The sequence below is a fragment of the Cherax quadricarinatus genome, chromosome 20 (assembly GCF_038502225.1).
Source record: "Cherax quadricarinatus isolate ZL_2023a chromosome 20, ASM3850222v1, whole genome shotgun sequence".
In the NCBI taxonomy this organism is placed as follows: domain Eukaryota; kingdom Metazoa; phylum Arthropoda; class Malacostraca; order Decapoda; family Parastacidae; genus Cherax; species Cherax quadricarinatus.
Window position 1 is genome coordinate 47,858,837 of NC_091311.1, and position 20,700 is coordinate 47,879,536.

The following is a 20,700-nucleotide window of genomic DNA, read 5'->3' on the forward strand; positions in this document are numbered from 1 at the left end:
AGGAGTATAAAGAGGAGAAAGAGAAGAGCAGGAGCTGAAACATAAGCAGTAGCATTTAGAGTAGGATGAGAGGAGGTCGAGAAAGATTAGAGGAGGAGGAAGAGGATAAGGAGACGGAGCAAGAGGAAGAGAAGAAGGAAGATGGTGAGGAAGAGGAAGAAGAGAAATCAATGTTCAGTGACAGGCTCGTTTCATTGTTCTTGCTACCTCTGTTTCATCTATCAATAAATATATGAATACAGGTGTATATACAGGCTCACCCAAAGAAATATATCTATGGTAGAGAGTACGAAACATTTATCTTATGAAAGAGATCAGCTAAGACTCGACTCACGAAATCGTAATGACTTTTTGTAATGGTTTATCAGCTAAGACACTGTTACGTTAAGCTAAGTGAAGGGGATCAGGATTTACTCTGTAAGTCAGCAGATTCAAAGAAATTATGTTATATCTGTTTAACCCTATAGAGGTATAGCTCTAGAAATTTTCTTTGTCCACTATACCCGGGTATGCAGTACCTGGTGAGGACAAATATTAAAATATGCATGACAGATATATTTATCGTTGCGTTACACAACTCCTCTGTCGTCAGTGGCAGAGTTTACTGCTGCATAACCCACATTCTTTTTTTCTGGGGGGGGGGAACTGATGAAAAATCGGCTTATCACGCATCATCCGCCATGCAATGAATCATCCATGAGTCAGCAATAACACACTGAGCTATTTTTTTTTTTTTTTTATTCGCCGGTATATTCCCGGTTTCTCACAGTTTACAGTTTGATTCCGGTAGTTAGTGTAATTTATCATCAATGAAATATACTAATATCGTTATATTCAGACCGATTTTCGCGGAGTTTTCGGAACAATGAATTTCTGAGTTTGGCGTAAATGAAGACTTGATGTCATATCAAGGAGCGAGAGCACTCTCCTTGTGATATCTTAAGACTGGTTCTCAAGATATCTGTTTGCAAAGATAGTTGGTTGATAATTTTCACACGCTAGTTCTGTCAGGAAACTGTAGCCTCCTTGGCGACCACTTGGTGAATTTTCCCATAGCAACTGACCTCTAACCAGAAATTACGGAGGTGTGGAGGCCTTTATAAGCTCAGGGAAAGTAACTAAGAAGACTTGGTGAGGAGCCTTGATTGGGCCCGAAGATCTGGTAGCTCTGTGTGTGGACTTGATGCCCAGACTCTGTCGGGGACACAGCTGAGGCTCTGTTTGAGGTCTTCTAGGAGTGATCTACTAAAGACTGTTTTATACTGTGAGTGAATATCCTATTTCGTCAGCTATTGTATTCTACTATCTTAATTGTATATTGATATAAAAAGAATTAAATTGTACTGAGTAGAATAACGTATTCACTTTCCCCATCTTTAATTTGTTATTCTGTATAACTGATTTGTATTGACCTAGTTAAGTGGAATTGAGTAGAGCGCCCAATAGTTAGTAGTGAAGTGTGATAGTGTCTGCTGTGACTCAACTTACCAGACTAAGGGTAAGTGTCTGCTGTAGCTTAACTTACCAGACTAAGGGTAAGAGTGTCTGCTGTAGCTTAACTTACCAGACTAAGGGTAAGAGTGTCTGCTGTGGCTTAACTTGCCAGACTAAGGGTAAGAGTGTCTGCTGAGACTCAACTTACCAGACTAAGGGTAAGAGTGTCTGCTGAGACTCAACTTACCAGACTAAGGGTAAGAGTGTCTGCTGTAGCTTAACTTACCAGACTAAAGGTAAGAGTGTCTGCTGTGGCTTAACTTACCAGACTAAGGATAAGAGTGTCTGCTGTGGCTTAACTTACCAGACTAAGGGTAAGAGTGTCTGCTGTAGCTTAACTTACCAGACTAAGGGTAAGAGTGTTTTCTGTGGCTTAACTTGCCAGACTAAGGGTAAGAGTGTCTGCTGAGGCTCAACTTGCCAGACTAAGGGTAAGAGTGTCTGCTGTGGCTTAACTTACCAGACTAAGGGTAAGAGTGTCTGCTGTGGCTTAACTTACCAGACAAAGGGTAAGAGTGTCTGCTGTGGTTCAACTTACCAGAGTAAGGATAAGAGTGTCTGCTGAGGCTCAACTTACCAGACTAAGGGTAAGAGTGTCTGCTGTGGCTTAACTTACCAGACCAAGGGTAAGAGTGTCTGCTGTGGCTCAACTTACCAGAGTAAGGGTGAGAGTGTCTGCTGAGGCTTAACTTACCAGACTAAGAGTAAGAGTGTCTGCTGTGGCTTAACTTACCAGACTAAGGGTAAGAGTGCTGTGACTTAACTTGCCAGACTAAGGGTAAGAGTGTCTGCTGAGGCTCAACTTACCAGACTAAGAGTAAGAGTGTCTGCTGTGGTTTAACTTACCAGACTAAGGGTAAGAGTGTCTGCTGTGGCTCAGCTTACCAGAGAAAGGGTAAGAGTGTCTGCTGAGGCTCAACTTACCAGACTAAGGGTAAGAGTGTCTGCTGTGGCTTAACTTACCAGACTAAGGGTAAGAGTGTCTGCTGTGGCTCAACTTACCAGAGTAAGGGTATGAGGGTCTGCTGTGGCTTAACTTACCAGACTAAGGGTAAGAGTGTCTGCTGTGACTCAACTTACCAGAGTAAGGGTAAGAGTGTCTGCTGAGGCTCAACTTACCAGACTAAGGGTAAGAGTGTCTGCTGTGGCGTAACTTACCAGACTAATGGTAAGAGTGTCTGCTGAGGCTCAACTTACCAGACTAAGGGTAAGAGTGTCTGCTGTGGCGTAACTTACCAGACTAAGGGTAAGAGTGTCTGCTGTGGCTTAACTTACCAGAGTAAGGGTATGAGTGTCTGCTGTGGCTTAACTTACCAGACTAAGGGTAAGAGTGTCTGCTGTGGCTTAACTTACCAGACTAAGGGTAAGAGTGTCTGCTGTGGCTTAACTTACCAGACTAAGGGTAAGAGTGTGTGCTGAGGCTCAACTTACCAGAGTAAGGGTAAGAAGGCCCGAGCCTAGTCGCCCGTGATATGATATCAATTTCACCTCCCGATAATGCACTTTACACCACTTATTCTCATTTGAACAGCACTTTTTATTTCAGAGAATTATTATACTGAGGGAAATACAATTACTTATTGCACTAATGATCACTTATACGCTAATAAATACATTGGGGAATACAAAATTACTGGTAAAGTACGGCTAGTCCATGGTTACCTGGAGGGAAGGCGGGGAGTGGGGTGTAATGTTGTGATGTTATAAAGGTGAAAGATTGCACTTGTAATTAGTTCACTCCAATTCGCTTAAACTGCAAACCTAGCGTTGTCCTTCGTCCCATCCACTGCCACTGGTTCCTTCTCTCTCTCTGTGTAGCTAGTTCGTCCTCCCATGATGAAGAAACAAGGAATACTTGTATTACCATATCCCCTACCCTTCAAGTGGACAGGATGGGTTGAAGCAACTTCACTTTGACCAGTCGAGGATATCACTAAATATCTTAAGTCGGTTAAAAAGACAATCGTTCATTCTTTGAGGTGTAGGGTAGACTGCAAGTCATATATTCTGCGAGCGTAGGCGTGAGGTGTAGGGTAGTGTGTTGTCTACTATGTTCTGCGAGCGTAGGCGTGAGGTGTAGGGTAGTGTGTTGTCTACTATGTTCTGCGAGCGTAGGCGTGAGGTGTAGGGTAGTGTGTTGTCTACTATGTTCTGCGAGCGTAGGCGTGAGGTGTAGGGTAGTGTGTTGTCTACTATGGAAAATATCCAGCTTACACTGGTCATCATATGATGATCTTTTCAATAGTTCCTAAAGAATCGTGTTATGATTTTAGTGTTATGTTGTTAGGCTAGTTATGACATTAGCATTAATCACTCTAGACAAAGTCTCTTCCCACTTGTGAATGTATTTTTTCCCACCGTCTGTGTGACGCATCATCCATAAATGTTTGGAAGTAACTGCTGATACCCCTCCTCCACCTCTGGAGAATTTTCTCCACAACAAATTCACATGTTAAAACTTCATTTTTTATGTTTTGTTGACTCACGGAATCGTAATGACACGATTGCAAACAAACCATACCACGGATGGGGTTTGAACCCGCGGCTAACGCGACGGTCTGAAGTTTTGAGACACTCTTACCGCGGGTTCAAACCCCATCCGTGGTATGGTTTATGTTTTGTTCAACGCAAATATTTAAACGTTTCCAGTTTTCCTGCAAATATATTCGCTTTAAGTCAGCTTAAGTTAATTTAGATTAAGTTGATTTGGGTTAATTTAGACTAGATTGCATAAACTATAAAAATAATATTTAATCACAAGTGAGAAACAAGAAAAGTACACTGTGATACATTACATACATTAAGAGCTTACTTTAATCCCTATTTTAGGGATTAAAGTTGCATGCAGCGTGACCTTGGTGTAGTCGAGAGTCTTTCAACCCAATCAGTAAAAACAGTAAAATGGGTACCTGGGAGTTAGTGAACTGGTGTGGGTCGCATCCTGGGACGCAACTGACCTAATTTACCAGATATGCTCTGCATAACAAGCGGCTTTCTATATAGTAGCATGTCAAGCTATGGTCTGTATACCTTGCACATGTACTTGTAGAAATAAAGACATTATATTATATTATATTATTAATAAATCATCTAACAAAGAGGTGGCTGAGAAAAATAGGAAACAAAGAAATCCGGACTAGTATCCCTCGATGCGAGAATGAGTTGCACAGTGGAATGTTTGACAACATTTTTAGAAACTTGCTCAAGTCTCACAGCTCAGGCTCACATTATTATTATTATAATCAAGGGGGAAGCGCTAAACCCGGAGGATTATACAGCGCCTTGGGGGGGGGATGTGGAAGGTATTCAGGCTTAATTCGGGGAACTGGAGCACAGATCCAATTCCCTAAATCAAGAGCCCCTCACCAACATCAAGGAACCTTCCTTGAGGGGTCAGGCTCACAGATTTTCTGAATTCATGCACTGAGAGCCGGTGACGGACTAAGCGGTCGTTTAGGGCCCCGACTACAGTACCGAGGGGCCCCCAAATAGTTAGATATTTGTATCTTAATCCTTCGGAGCGACACGTAGTAGTAAAGTTTCTCTTCTAAGTGTAAGTTTTTAGTGAGTTGTTCCAGCGAACGTATTACGAATTTTTATTCTACTTATTATTATCGCAGTAAAATACATTAAATTCAGCAACAGCGTTTAAAATTGCTGTTACAGTTCAGATTATAGTTGCAACGATAATTTCAACTTCACACTTAAGAACCATACATGTTATTTCAGGCTTTTGAACCTCTAAATATGCCGCTCGTGGTTGCTATTGTGACGGAGTATATGACAAGAGGGAAAATCCCTACGTGATGGGTATGTTCAACTCATCTTTCTAATTGCAATTAGTGTGTCTTGTTAAGACAATGGTATAGGTAACAGTTCACAAGCCTCAAGGAATGAATTATAGAATGCGTTCTCAGGGTTCCCATTTTATGTTCGCGCCTCAAGTATTGTTTTCGCCTCTATGGAATGTTTCATTTATTGGCATTAACTTATTAGCTGGACTTGAGTCCTGAAGGTGGGAAATACTTTGAAGGGGAACTGTGAGGGAAAAGTTCAACAGATAGGAGTAGCGAGCGAGTATATGGTAACGATAGTTTGATTGCCGGCTGCTTGTTAAGGTAGGGTAAGTCTAGCTCCCGCTATGCCCCCTTTTTCCCCCCACCCCGAAAGGTGACGTGTGGGGCTCCGGCCAAACAGTAATCACTCGACTCACAGCTCCCAGCACAACTCTTGGAATGACAGATCGGGTAACCTGCCAACAAACAAGGAGTGTTGAAGGAGAAGGACTTTTGCAAAAGTCCGGAGACGTCACATGTTGGATCTACCTACCTGATTAACTGTAGGCGACAGCAGACAATAACCCCTCATCTTTGTAGTGGTAAATTATTATTATTATAATCAAGGGGGAAGCGCTAAACCCGGAGGATTATACAGCGCCTGGGGGGGGGGGGATGTGGAAGGCATTCAGGCTTAATTCGGGGAACTGGAGCACAGATCCAATTCCCTAAATCAAGAGCCCCTCACCAACATCAAGGAACCTTCCTTGAGGGGTGTAGTGGTAAAGAACCTGCTTTCCTGTCATCTGGACTGACTGTTCAAGGCTATACTCTGTGAAGAACTAGTCGTTGGGTTGTCACCAACACCTGTGACCCCCCCCCCACATCATCAGCACGGCTACAATTTCTACAAGACGATATCAACCTCCACCAGACACTCCAGTATAACTGTACATATTAGCGTTGAATTCAAACGTCATTTTTTCATTTCATTTTTCATTCTTCTTTCAAGTAGGATACACCTTCATATTTCACTGTTTATTTTTGCATTAATAAATAATAAAGTGTTTATCTTTGTGAATTATTATTTCTTTTTCTATTCATTAATTTTCCTGAGGAGGAGCCAGCCTTGGTAATACTGTCTGAAGTTGTTACAGGGCTGAGTAAGTCTTCACAGGAAGTGAGGATACTGCTGTATGAAGGGATATCTGAGCGGTAACGTCGGGACCCCTCTGGATTATTATTATAATCAAGGGGGGAGCGCTAAACCCGGAGGATTATACAGCGCCTGGGGGGGATGTGGAAGGCATTCAGGCTTAATTCGGGGAACTGGAGCACAGATCCAATTCCCTAAATCAAGAGCCCCTCACCAACATCAACGAACCTTCCTTGAGGGGGAACCCCTCTGGAAAGACTTGTGACTGAACCAGACCTAAACAGATGACTCAGGTTTAAATTGAATAGCATCATATAGGTCACTTTAGCCGCAGCTGGCTATAATATTTGATTTTGGTAAAAGATAACTTCTTTTCTATATCTCGGCTTCTTTCCAACATATTTGCTTCACATAATTTAAGTCTTTTAAAATGTTGTAGAGATTTACTATTTCTTTCCCCACCCTCTCTTCTTCCAATCCCCACCTCTCTCTCTCTCTCTCTCTCTCTCTCTCTCTCTCTCTCTCTCTCTCTCTCTCTCTCTCTCTCTCTCTCTCTCTCTCTCTCTCTCTCTCTCTCTCGTACACTCCGCATACCAGCTCTATTCCTCAGATTTTTAATGTTCATTTGCCTTGTAATTTACAACAATATTTCATCAACTTGCCATCTACATTTGCCTTTTATCCTTCAGTCCCAGGGAAGTACTACCGTCCTGCCAGATGACTGTGAAACAAAAACCTGTAACTGTTTTGCATGATGGTAGGATTGCTGGTTTCTTTTTCTGTCTCATAAACACGCTAAGATAACAGGGATATCTTGCTACTCCTACTTACACTTTGGTCACACTTCACAGACACGCACATGCATATATATATATACATACATCTAGGTTTTTCTCCTTTTTCTAAATAGCTCTTGTTCTTTTTATTTCTTCTATTGTCCATGGGGAAGTGGAAAAGAATCTTTCCTCCGTAAGCCATGCGTGTCGTATGAGGCGACTAAAATGCCGGGAGCAATGGGCTAGTAACCCCTTCTCCTGTATACAATTACTAAAAAAGAGAAGAAGAAAAACTTTATAAAACTGGGTTGCTTAAATGTGCGTGGATGTAGTGCGGATGACAAGAAACAGATGATTGCTGATGTTATGAATGAAAAGAAGTTGGATGTCCTGGCCCTAAGCGAAACAAAGCTGAAGGGGGTAGGAGAGTTTCAGTGGGGGGAAATAAATGGGATTAAATCTGGAGTATCTGAGAGAGTTAGAGCAAAGGAAGGGGTAGCAGTAATGTTAAATGATCAGTTATGGAAAGAGAAAAGAGAATATGAATGTGTAAATTCAAGAATTATGTGGATTAAAGTAAAGGTTGGATGCGAGAAGTGGGTCATAATAAGCGTGTATGCACCTGGAGAAGAGAGGAATGCAGAGGAGAGAGAGAGATTTTGGGAGATGTTAAGTGAATGTATAGGAGCCTTTGAACCAAGTGAGAGAGTAATTGTGGTAGGGGACTTGAATGCTAAAGTAGGAGAAACTTTTAGAGAGGGTGTGGTAGGTAAGTTTGGGGTGCCAGGTGTAAATGATAATGGGAGCCCTTTGATTGAACTTTGTATAGAAAGGGGTTTAGTTATAGGTAATACATATTTTAAGAAAAAGAGGATAAATAAGTATACACGATATGATGTAGGGCGAAATGACAGTAGTTTGTTGGATTATGTATTGGTAGATAAAAGACTGTTGAGTAGACTTCAGGATGTACATGTTTATAGAGGGGCCACAGATATATCAGATCACTTTCTAGTTGTAGCTACACTGAGAGTAAAAGGTAGATGGGATACAAGGAGAATAGAAGCATCAGGGAAGAGAGAGGTGAAGGTTTATAAACTAAAAGAGGAGGCAGTTAGGGTAAGATATAAACAGCTATTGGAGGATAGATGGGCTAATGAGAGCATAGGCAATGGGGTCGAAGAGGTATGGGGTAGGTTTAAAAATGTAGTGTTAGAGTGTTCAGCAGAAGTTTGTGGTTACAGGAAAGTGGGTGCAGGAGGGAAGAGGAGCGATTGGTGGAATGATGATGTAAAGAGAGTAGTAAGGGAGAAAAAGTTAGCATATGAGAAGTTTTTACAAAGTAGAAGTGATGCAAGGAGGGAAGAGTATATGGAGAAAAAGAGAGAAGTTAAGAGAGTGGTGAAGCAATGTAAAAAGAGAGCAAATGAGAGAGTGGGTGAGATGTTATCAACAAATTTTGTTGAAAATAAGAAAAAGTTTTGGAGTGAGATTAACAAGTTAAGAAAGCCTAGAGAACAAATGGATTTGTCAGTTAAAAATAGGAGAGGAGAGTTATTAAATGGAGAGTTAGAGGTATTGGGAAGATGGAAGGAATATTTTGAGGAATTGTTAAATGTTGATGAAGATAGGGAAGCTGTGATTTCGTGTATAGGGCAAGGAGGAATAACATCTTGTAGGAGTGAGGAAGAGCCAGTTGTGAGTGTGGGGGAAGTTCGTGAGGCAGTAGGTAAAATGAAAGGGGGTAAGGCAGCCGGGATTGATGGGATAAAGATAGAAATGTTAAAAGCAGGTGGGGATATAGTTTTGGAGTGGTTGGTGCAATTATTTAATAAATGTATGGAAGAGGGTAAGGTACCTAGGGATTGGCAGAGAGCATGCATAGTTCCTTTGTATAAAGGCAAAGGGGATAAAAGAGAGTGCAAAAATTATAGGGGGATAAGTCTGTTGAGTGTACCTGGTAAAGTGTATGGTAGAGTTATAATTGAAAGAATTAAGAGTAAGACGGAGAATAGGATAGCAGATGAACAAGGAGGCTTTAGGAAAGGTAGGGGGTGTGTGGACCAGGTGTTTACAGTGAAACATATAAGTGAACAGTATTTAGATAAGGCTAAAGAGGTCTTTGTGGCATTTATGGATTTGGAAAAGGCGTATGACAGGGTGGATAGGGGGGCAATGTGGCAGATGTTGCAAGTGTATGGTGTATGAGGTAGGTTACTGAAAGCAGTGAAGAGTTTTTACGAGGATAGTGAGGCTCAAGTTAGAGTATGTAGGAAAGAGGGAAAATTTTTCCCAGTAAAAGTAGGCCTTAGACAAGGATGTGTGATGTCACCGTGGTTGTTTAATATATTTATAGATGGGGTTGTAAGAGAAGTAAATGCGAGGGTCTTGGCAAGAGGCGTGGAGTTAAAAGATAAAGAATCACACACAAAGTGGGAGTTGTCACAGCTGCTCTTTGCTGATGACACTGTGCTCTTGGGAGATTCTGAAGAGAAGTTGCAGAGATTGGTGGATGAATTTGGTAGGGTGTGCAAAAGAAGAAAATTAAAGGTGAATACAGGAAAGAGTAAGGTTATGAGGATAACAAAAAGATTAGGTGATGAAAGATTGAATATCAGATTGGAGGGAGAGAGTATGGAGGAGGTGAACGTATTCAGATATTTGGGAGTGGACGTGTCAGCGGATGGGTCTATGAAAGATGAGGTGAATCATAGAATTGATGAGGGAAAAAGAGTGAGTGGTGCACTTAGGAGTCTGTGGAGACAAAGAACTTTGTCCTTGGAGGCAAAGAGGGGAATGTATGAGAGTATAGTTTTACCAACGCTCTTATATGGGTGTGAAGCGTGGGTGATGAATGTTGCAGCGAGGAGAAGGCTGGAGGCAGTGGAGATGTCATGTCTGAGGGCAATGTGTGGTGTGAATATAATGCAGAGAATTCGTAGTTTGGAAGTTAGGAGGAGGTGCGGGATTACCAAAACTGTTGTCCAGAGGGCTGAGGAAGGGTTGTTGAGGTGGTTCGGACATGTAGAGAGAATGGAGCGAAACAGAATGACTTCAAGAGTGTATCAGTCTGTAGTGGAAGGAAGGCGGGGTAGGGGTCGGCCAAGGAAGGGTTGGAGGGAGGGGGTAAAGGAGGTTTTGTGTGCGAGGGGCTTGGACTTCCAGCAGGCATGCGTGAGCGTGTTTGATAGGAGTGAATGGAGACAAATGGTTTTTAATACTTGACGTGCTGTTGGAGTGTGAGCAAAGTAACATTTATGAAGGGATTCAGGGAAACCGGCAGGCCGGACTTGAGTCCTGGAGATGGGAAGTACAGTGCCTGCACTCTGAAGGAGGGGTGTTAATGTTGCAGTTTAAAAACTGTAGTGTAAAGCACCCTTCTGGCAAGACAGTGATGGAGTGAATGATGGTGAAAGTTTTTCTTTTTCGGGCCACCCTGCCTTGGTGGGAATCGGCAGGTGTGATAATAATAAATAAAAAAAAAATTATATATATATAAATATATATAAATTATATATATATATAAATTATTTATATATATATATATATATATAATATGCACTGAAACAAAGGGCTTAATGAAATCATACGACAAATTATTCTCCGAGAACAAACACGAGACGCTTGGCTCTGTGTTGCAAGAATGAAGCTCGAGTTGGCAACAGCTTAGCAGCGATCCCAGGAGGTACTGCAGCTTTCTGAAGCGTAGTGTAGCCACGACTGCGTGTCGTGAATGACGTGAGTTCGACGTGCGTTAAAGGCCAGGCAGTGACGTTATTACACGTCGTGCTTTCCTCCCTTCAGGAGAGCAATATAAGCAAGGAAGTGTTAACATTACCCCTTGATGGTGGTACCTCCCTGGTGACATTACCGCTCCAGTGGTCAAGATTGTGAGTGATAATATTACTAGGTATGTATCTTTCTTCTTCAAGACCCACTACTTACCTAGCTGCGATGATCTCTCCTTCAGGAGCACAGTATGTAGCTAGTTGTCTTAATTCTTCCATCAGGAACACAATTATGCCGTTAGTGGCTCTGATTTCTCTGTCAGGAGTACAATACTGCTGCTAATGACGCTGATTCCTCCGTGAGGAGTACAATACTGCCGCTAGTGGCGCTGATTCCTCCGTCAGGAGTACAATGTTACCGCTAATGACCCTGATTCCTCCGTCAGGAGTACAATACTATCGCTAATGACGCCGATTCCTCGGTCAAAAGTACAATACTGCCGCTAGTGGCGCTGATTCCTCCGTCAGGAGCACAATACTACCGCTAATGACGCTGATTCCTCCCTGAGGAGTACAATACTGTCGCTTGTGGCGCTGATTCCTCCGTCAGGAGTACAATACTTCCGCTAATGGCGCTGATTCCTCCGTCAGGAGTACAATACTGCCGCTAGTGGCGCTGATTCCTCCGTCAGGAGCACAATACTACCGCTAATGACGCTGATTCCTCCCTGAGGAGTACAATACTGCCGCTAGTGGCGCTGATTCCTCCGTCAGGAGTACAATACTACCGCTAATGGCGCTGATTCCTCCGTCAGGAGTACAATACTGCCGCTAGTGGCGCTGATTCCTCCGCCAGGAGTACAATACTGTCGCTAGTGGCGCTGATTCCTCCGTCAGGAGTACAATACTACCGCTAATGGCGCTGATTCCTCCGTCAGGAGTACAAGACTGCCGCTAGTGGCGCTGATTCCTCCGTCAGGAGTACAAGACTACCGCTGATGACGCTGATTCCTCCGTGAGGAGTACAATACTGTCGCTAGTTGCGCTGATTCCTCCGTCAGGAGTACAATATTACCACTAATGACGCTGATTCCTCCGTCAGGAGTACAATACTGTCGCTAGTGGCGCTGATTCCTCCGTCAGGAGTACAATACTACCGCTAATGGCGCTGATTCATCCGTGAGGAGTACAACACTGCCGCTAGTGGCGCTGATTCCTCCGACAGGAGCACAATACTACTGCTAATGACGCTGATTCCTCCCTGAGGAGTACAATACTGTCTCTAGTGGCGCTGAATCCTCCGTCAGGAGTACAATACTACCGCATATGACGCTGATTCCTCCGTGAGGAGTACAATACTGTCGCTAGTGGCGCTGATTCCTCCGTCAGGAGTACAATACTACCTCTAATGGCGCTGATTCCTCCGTCAGGAGTACAATATTACCGCTAATGACGCTGATTCCTCCGTCAGGAGTACAATACTATCGCTAATGACGCTGATTCCTCCGTCAAAAGTACAATACTGCCGCTAGTGTCGCTGATTCCTCCGTCAGGAGTACAATACTACCGCTAATGACGCTGATTCCTTCGCCAGGAGTACAATACTGTCGCTAGTTGCGCTGATTCCTCCGTCAGGAGTACAATACTGTCGCTAGTGGCGCTGATTCCTCCGTCAGGAGTACAATACTACCGCTAATGACGCTGATTCCTCCCTGAGGAGTACAATACTGCCGCTAATGGCGCTGATTCCTCCCTGAGGAGTACAATACTGCCGCTAATGGCGCTGATTCCTCGGTCAGTAGTACAATACTACCGCTAATGGCGCTGAATCCTCAGTCAGGAGTACAATACTGCCGCTAGTGGCGCTGATTCCTCCGTCAGGAGTACAATACTACCGCTAATGACGCTGATTCCTCCGTGAGGAGCACAATACTGTCGCTAGTGGCGCTGATTCCTCCGTCAGGAGTCCATTACTACTGCTAATGACGCTGATTCCTCCGTCAGGAGTACAATACTGCCGCTAGTGTCGCTGATTCCTCCGTCAGGAGTACAATACTGTCGCTAGTGGCGCTGATTCCTCCGTCAGGAGTACAATACTACCGCTAATGACGCTGATTCCTCCCTGAGGAGTACAATACTGTCTCTAGTTGCGCTGATTCCTCCGTCAGGAGTACAATACTACCGCTAATGACGCTGATTCCTCTGTGAGGAGCACAATACTGTCGCTAGTGGCGCTGATTCCTCCGTCAGGAGTACAATACTGCCGCTAATGACGCTGATTCCTCCGTCAGGAGTACAATACTGCCGCTAGTGGCGCTGATTCCTCCGTCAGGAGTACAATACTGCCGTTAATGACGCTGATTCCTCCGTCAGGAGTGCAATACTGCCGCTTGTGGCGCTGATTCCTCCGTCAGGAGTACAATACTACCGCTAATGACGCTGATTCCTCCGTCAGGAGTACAATACTGTCGCTAGTGGCGCTGATTCCTCCGTCAGGAGTACAATACTGCCGCTAATGACGCTGATTCCTCCGTTAGGAGTGCAATACTGCCGCTTGTGGCGCTGATTCCTCCGTCAGGAGTACAATACTACCGCTAATGACGCTGATTCCTCCGCCAGGAGTACAATACTGTCGCTAGTGGCGCTGATTCCTCCGTCAGTAGTACAATACTACCGCTAATGGCGCTGATTCCTCCCGGAGGAATACAATACTGCCACTAGTGGCGCTGATTCCTCCGTCAGGAGCACAATACTACCGCTAATGACCCTGATTCCTCCGTGAGGAGTACAATACTGTCGCTAGTGGCGCTGAATCCACCGTCAGGAGTACAATACTACTGCTAGTGGCGCTGATTCCTCCGTCAGGAGTACAATACTACCGCTAATGACGCTGGTTCCTCCGTGAGGAGTACAATACTGTCGCTAGTAGCTCTGATTCCTCCGTCAGGAATACAATACTACTGCTAATGACGCTGATTCCTCCGTCAGGAGTACAATACTGTCGCTAGTGGCGCTGATTCCTCCGTCAGGAGTACAATACTACCGCTAATGACGCTGATTCCTCCGTCAGGAGTACAATACTACTGCTAATGACGCTGATTCCTCCGTCAGTAGTACAATACTACCGCTAATGGCGCTGATTCCTCCCTGAGGAATACAATACTGCCACTAGTGGCGCTGATTCCTCCGTCAGGAGCACAATACTACCGCTAATGACCCTGATTCCTCCGTGAGGAGTACAATACTGTCGCTAGTGGCGCTGAATCCTCCGTCAGGAGTACAATACTACTGCTAGTGGCGCTGATTCCACCGTCAGGAGTACAATACTACCGCTAGTGGCGCTGATTCCTCCGTCAGGAGTACAATACTGTCGCTAGTGGCGCTGATTCCTCCGTCAGGAGTACAAAACTACCGCTAATGACGCTGATTCCTCCCCCAGGAGTACAATAATGTCGCTAGTGGCTCTGATTCCTCCGTCAGGAGTGCAATACTACCGCTAATGACGCTGATTCCTCCCTGAGGAGTACAATACTGCTGCTAGTGGCGTTGATTCCTCAGTCAGGAGTACAATACTACTGCTAATGACGCTGATTCCTACGTCAGGAGTACAATACTGCCGCTAGTGGCGCTGATTCCTCCGTCAGGAGTACAATACTACCGCTAATGACGCTGATTCCTCCGCCAGGAGTACAATACTGTCGCTAGTGGAGCTGATTCCTCCGTCAGGAGTACAATACTACCGCTAATGGCGCTGATTCCTCCGTCAGGAGTACAATACTGCCACTAGTGGCGCTGATTCCTCCGTCAGGAGTACAATACTACCGCTAATGACCCTGATTCCTCCGTGAGGAGTACAATACTGTCGCTAGTGGCGCTGAATCCTCCGTCAGGAGTGCAATACTGCCGCTGGTGGCGCCAATTCCTCTGTCAGGAGTACAATACTACCGCTAATGACGCTGATTCCTCCGTCAGGAGTACAATACTGCCGCTAGTGGCGCTGATTCCTCCGTCAGTAGTACAATACTACCGCTAATGGCGCTGAATCCTCCGTCAGGAGTGCAATACTGCCGCTGGTGGCGCCAATTCCTCCGTCAGGAGTACAATACTACCGCTAATGACGCTGATTCCTCCGTCAGGAGTACAATACTGCCGCTAGTGGCGCTGATTCCTCCGTCAGGAGTACAATACTACCGCTAATGACGCTGATTCCTCCGCCAGGAGTACAATAATGTCGCTAGTTGCTCTGATTCCTCCGTCAGGAGTGCAATATTACCGCTAGTGACGCTGATTCCTCCCTGAGGAGTACAATACTGCCGCTAGTAGCGCTGATTCCTCCGTCAGGAGTACATTACTGTCGGTAGTGGTGCGGATTCCTCCGTCAGGAGTACGATACTGCCGCTAGTCACTCTCGTCTTTTCTTAGAGAACACAATACACTCGCCAGTGATTCTGGTTCCTCCCTCAGGGACATAGGACTGACGCGGATTTTGTTAAACTCTTCATGAGCTTGGTACAGTCGCCAGTACTGCTCATACCTCCTTCAGAAGTGAAGTACAGTCACTAACGGATCTGACCTCTCCTTCAGGAGAACAACAACTGTCGCTGCTGCCACTTACCGAATTTTAAGGAGAGCAATACGACCATTTGTTGGCGCTGTTCCCTTCTTCAGGAGCATCGAGCTATTGTTAGTAACGCTATGCCGTTCTTCAGGAGAATAGTAGTGGGTTAGTGGCGCTGATCCCTCCTTCAGGAGCATAGTGGTGTTGTTAATGGCGCTATTTCCTGCTTCAGGAGCATATTATGGCATTTGGTGGTGGTGTTCCCCTCCTTTAGGAGCGCAGTTCGTCCTCTAATGATGCTAAGTCGTCCTTCAGCAGAACGGTACAGCCGCTAGTGGCGCTGATCCCTCTTTCGGGATCGTTGCAAAGCAGCTGCATTTTTTTTTTTAAAGCTGAAACTGTGTGTGTCTTAAGTAATCCTTTTTGTGTCGAGAATTTAACTGAATATATCTGAAATGTTCGTGTAGGAATTAATGACGGGCTTAGGGAAGCACCCTGAATGTAATAATTAATGGGGGTCGGGAAACTTTGTAACATACACTCTACCTTTGTAATATACTCTCTACCTTTGTAATATACTCTCTACCTTTGTAACATACTCTCTACCTTTGTAACATACTCTCTACCTTTGTAATATACTCTCTACCTTTGTAATATACTCTCTACCATACTCTCTACCTTTGTAACATACACTCTACCTTTGTAATATACTCTCTACCTTTGTAATATACTCTCTACCTTTGTAACATACTCTCTACCTTTGTAATATACTCTCTACCTTTGTAACATACTCTCTACCTTTGTAACATACTCTCTACCTTTGTAATATACTCTCTACCTTTGTAACATACTCTCTACCTTTGTAATATACTCTCTACCTTTGTATACTCTCATACTCTCTACCTTTGTAATATACTCTCTACCTTTGTAATATACTCTCTACCATACTCTCTACCTTTGTAACTTTGTAATATACTCTCTACCTTTGTAATATACTCTCTACCTTTGTAACATACTCTCTACCTTTGTAATATACTCTCTACCTTTGTAATATACTCTCTACCTTTGTAATATACTCTCTACCTTTGTAATATACTCTCTACCTTTGTAATATACTCTCTACCTTTGTAACATACTCTCTACCTTTGTAATATACTCTCTACCTTTGTAATATACTCTCTACCTTTGTAACATACTCTCTACCTCCTATCTAATATCCATTCTCTCATTGTCCATTGATTTTTTTCAAACTCCCATCACCTTCCTCTTTTCTATCTTCATTTTTAATGTCTTTCTGTTACACCGTCTTCCAAATTCGTTTACCAACTCTTTGCATACATGCATGATACATACATACATATATATATATATATATATATATATATATATATATATATATATATATATATATATATATATATATATATATATATATATATATATATATATATATATATATATATATATATATATATATATATATATATATATATATATATATATATATATATATATATATATATATATATATATATATATATATATTCATACAAGTAATCAGTAGACATAAATCGTAAAAATTCAAATTTTGTTAAATAATTAAGCACTAATTCGTAATGAATATTTGATTTTTTTTTCATTTCAGCTCAAGACTTGTGATCATGAGCAAACAGAACACTCAGTGGGAGAGTCAGGACTTTAGTGACTTGTTGAGGCAAGTTGTGATTACCTGGTGTTGATTATAAGGCCTTGCCTTCTGTGTCTTGATTATAAGGCCTTACCTTCTGTGTCTTGATTATAAGATTTTACCTTGTGTATCTTGATAATAAGGTCTTACCTTCTGTGTCTTGATTATAAGGTCTTACCTTCTGTGTCTTGATTATAAGGTCTTACCTTTTGTGTCTTGATTATAAGGTCTTACCGTCTGTGAATGTTGATCATAAAGTCTTACCTTCTGTATATGTTTAGGCTTCCCTTTTGGGCTTTGAATCTGTATTACTGCTACTGCTACTACTGCTACTGCTGCTGCTGCTGCTGCTGCTGCTGCTGCTGCTACTACTACTACTAATAATAATAATAATAATAATAATAATAATAATAATAATAATAATAATAATAATAATAATAATAAACGTATTCTATATAGTGCGACTTCCATGTGGTGCTCAGTTGTTAATGTAACTTTTCAATCGAATTTACAAAATATCGCAATATATATTGAGGAAGCTTTATAAGACAGCTTACTGTAGTAGTAGCAATAATATTATAAATAATACTATTAATAATAATAATAACGTCAACACATCAATAAATATTTTTTACTGGATGCTCTAGAAGAGTCACTATAATTTGCTATTAATCAAAGGAACATGTGACCCTATTTATGGTAATGTGTTTTGCATTTTCAGGCAGTGCTTGGATAGCTGCGCCCTGTGCAACACAGGCCAGCAACAGCAGGAGGACGAGGAGTTTGAGCACGCTATCATTAGCAAATTTGATAGAAATTACTCCGAGACTGAATTTGACAACAATGATCTGGAGCGCCATCAGGATGTGGGTTTGGATGCTGACAGCGAGGAACGTCCTCCCGATATGGAAGATCCTGTCTCAGTGGACCAAAATGAAGGCATAGGTGAATCGGACAATCAGGAGGGTGAGGAGAACTCAGAAGAGTTGCGTCAGTAGACTGTCGTTGCCTCCTGCCGTAATCAACTTTGTTGATTATATTATTACGATATGGATGAATAAGAAACATGTGCAGGACTTTAGTATTTTTGTGGTGAAGACGCTTCGCCAATAAGTGTTTTTGTTTCATTTCAATACAGAGATTACATACTGGAGACAGTGTAAGATACTCTGTAATCCTTTATATTTTTTAAGGAGGATGGAGAGTTAAAAGCAGTTATTACTATGCTAGAAGGTCAGGTTTGTGGAGTTTGGATTTAAATGAGTCTTGTTAGGTGAAAGGACACAAGTGCAACTAACGTGACATTTTATTTTGGCAATGTTGGCTCCTGGTGAGCGAAACGTTGCCACAATAAATTGTCACATTAGTTGCACTTGTGTCCTTTTACCTAACATATTGTCGGTAATTCTACCAACAGTAATACTAAATGAGTATTCTACGAGGCTACTTCCTTCACCAAGATTCCTTTCTATCTCTTTCTTGAGAAAATGTTCCACTGTGTTAAGTCTGGTAATACTTTGGGGTTAACTTTAGCTAAATTACGTTAAACTGACCAAACTAAAAAATAAAATACTCAAAAAAATCGATTTAAATCACTACAGTAATAGAACAATGTTGTCTCTTATTAGATAAATTATGGTGTCAACTGCAGTTTGAGATACAAAATTGTGAATGAATGGATGCTGTCCTATCACTGGCTGTACGGTTATTGTGACTACTTCCACAACACTGGACCAGTCTGTGTGGATATTCACTTGCTGTGGGTGTACTGTGTGGGAATGTTGTAAAGGTGTACTGTAAAGTTTGTGCATGAATACAGCGTGTAGGTATACTGTATGAGAGTACTTTAAAGTTTGTGTATGAATACAGTTTGTAGGTGTACTGTATGGGAGTAATTGTATATAAACACAATCTTTGCATCAGTAAGCCGCGAAATCACAAAAACACGATTGTAAACCACCAGCCGGGTAAGATTCGAGCCCATGGCAAGCCAATCTTGAAATTAGCAGACCAGAGCTCTAACCACTGTACCACTGCTCAGTGACAGTTGTTTACATGTTGGAGCATCCAGGCAGCAGCTGCAGCTGCAGCTCTGACAGTACCGACTCAAGACCCAGCTATGATTTCCGTCACCGGATTTCAGCATGTAAGGAATGCCAGGAGTCTGCCTGGAGTTAGTCCTCACCAACACTCAAGAAATCAGCTAGCTGGGTCTTCTATGGGTCTCCCATAGATCGTGATGCCTATCTGTGCCTGTTAACAGTTGGTCTGCCTCTTAAGTTGGGGATCTTTTCTAGTCCACAGTAATGTTAATGCTTTATTCTATTCGTAAGAAAAATATTTCTTGGCATTTGTGTTAGTTATTTGATGACTCAGCGAGTAAGCAACCACTAGCGTACCCAGTTAACGCGAGGTTTGCTTATAGTTAGAAAAACGTTCTCTAGAAAATGGGTGTGAGACTGTTATGTACCCATCGCTGCAGTGCACGGCTTCACGGCTATGCATGACCTATTTCTGTGCCTTGACAAAAATTAAGAATATTTTTAATAATAATTCAAAACTGCATTGTTTCTGAATATCTAAATGATACTCTAAAAATATATGTTAATCATGTTATATATATATATATATATATGTGAAGATCGCAGTACTATTTTAGGGCACTCAGCCATAATATATACGCTGAGTGACACCTCTCTGGTTTTATATACACTGCGAGACGTATATCTCTCATGTATATACAAACAGAGAAGCATCACTTTCAGGGTATATACACAGAATAATATGTATCTCTCAGTGTATATTCTCTGAGAATATAGAGTGCATGTGAATTGGGACCTTAATGTACAGTCAATAAGCTGTATACTTAACTTTGATTCTTCAAGGGAATATACACATGAAAGTGTATATCTCTCAGTTTGTATATACACCTAGAATTTGCCTTAATCCCTGTTCTAACAGATTAAAGAAATATTCATGTTAGTATAGAGATGGTGTGCAGCTGCCATGACCCGCCTGGCACTCCATGACCCGCCTGGCACTCCATAATAATTAAACTAAAACTTAGAATTCTGCTTTGATGACTTGAAGACGGTGAACGACATTTCATCCTTGGATCAAACATGATTACTTCCTCTTCCCCAGACACTGTATGATTCCCATAAAATAATAATAATAATGAATCTCCTAATTAACGAGTCATTCCATGTGTTTCTGGAAAATATTTTATAATAAATATATTTTTACTTTCTTACAAACTCATTTACAGAATTTTTAGATTTTTTTGTTATTAGGATGTGTGTATATTTAGAAAGACAGCTATTGACTGAATGATGGTGAGCGGGTTTTTTCCAGGGTCACTCTCATGGAGAGAGATTGTCAATATGCTAAAACAAAATAATACATTCTTCTTTTTCTTCTTCTTCTTCTTCTTCTTCTTCTTCTTCTTCTTCTTATTATTATTATTATTATTATTATTATTATTATTATTATTATTATTATTATTATTATATAATTTTATTGTAC

The 20,700-nt window shown here is 42.2% G+C and overlaps 1 protein-coding gene across 1 annotated transcript; it reads left to right on the plus strand.

Moving 5' to 3' along the window:
• The first annotated feature begins 10,895 nt into the window (after positions 1-10,895).
• LOC138853002 (uncharacterized) lies at positions 10,896-20,424 on the plus strand. The gene is made up of 3 exons (XM_070087057.1): positions 10,896-11,112; positions 17,134-17,206; positions 17,901-20,424. Exons 2-3 carry the CDS (start codon positions 17,150-17,152, stop codon positions 18,171-18,173), a joined length of 330 nt encoding a protein of 109 aa, XP_069943158.1. The 5' UTR covers positions 10,896-11,112; positions 17,134-17,149; the 3' UTR covers positions 18,174-20,424.
• The last annotated feature ends 276 nt before the right edge of the window (positions 20,425-20,700 follow it).

Coding starts and splice junctions, on each gene's coding strand:
- LOC138853002 (XM_070087057.1), top strand. CDS start 17,150: ATGAGCAAACAGAACACTCAGTGGGAGAGTCAGGACTTTAGTGACTTG. Junction 17,207..17,900: donor TTAGTGACTTGTTGAGGCAA/GTTGTGATTACC, acceptor ATTTTCAGGCAG/TGCTTGGATAGCTGCGCCCT.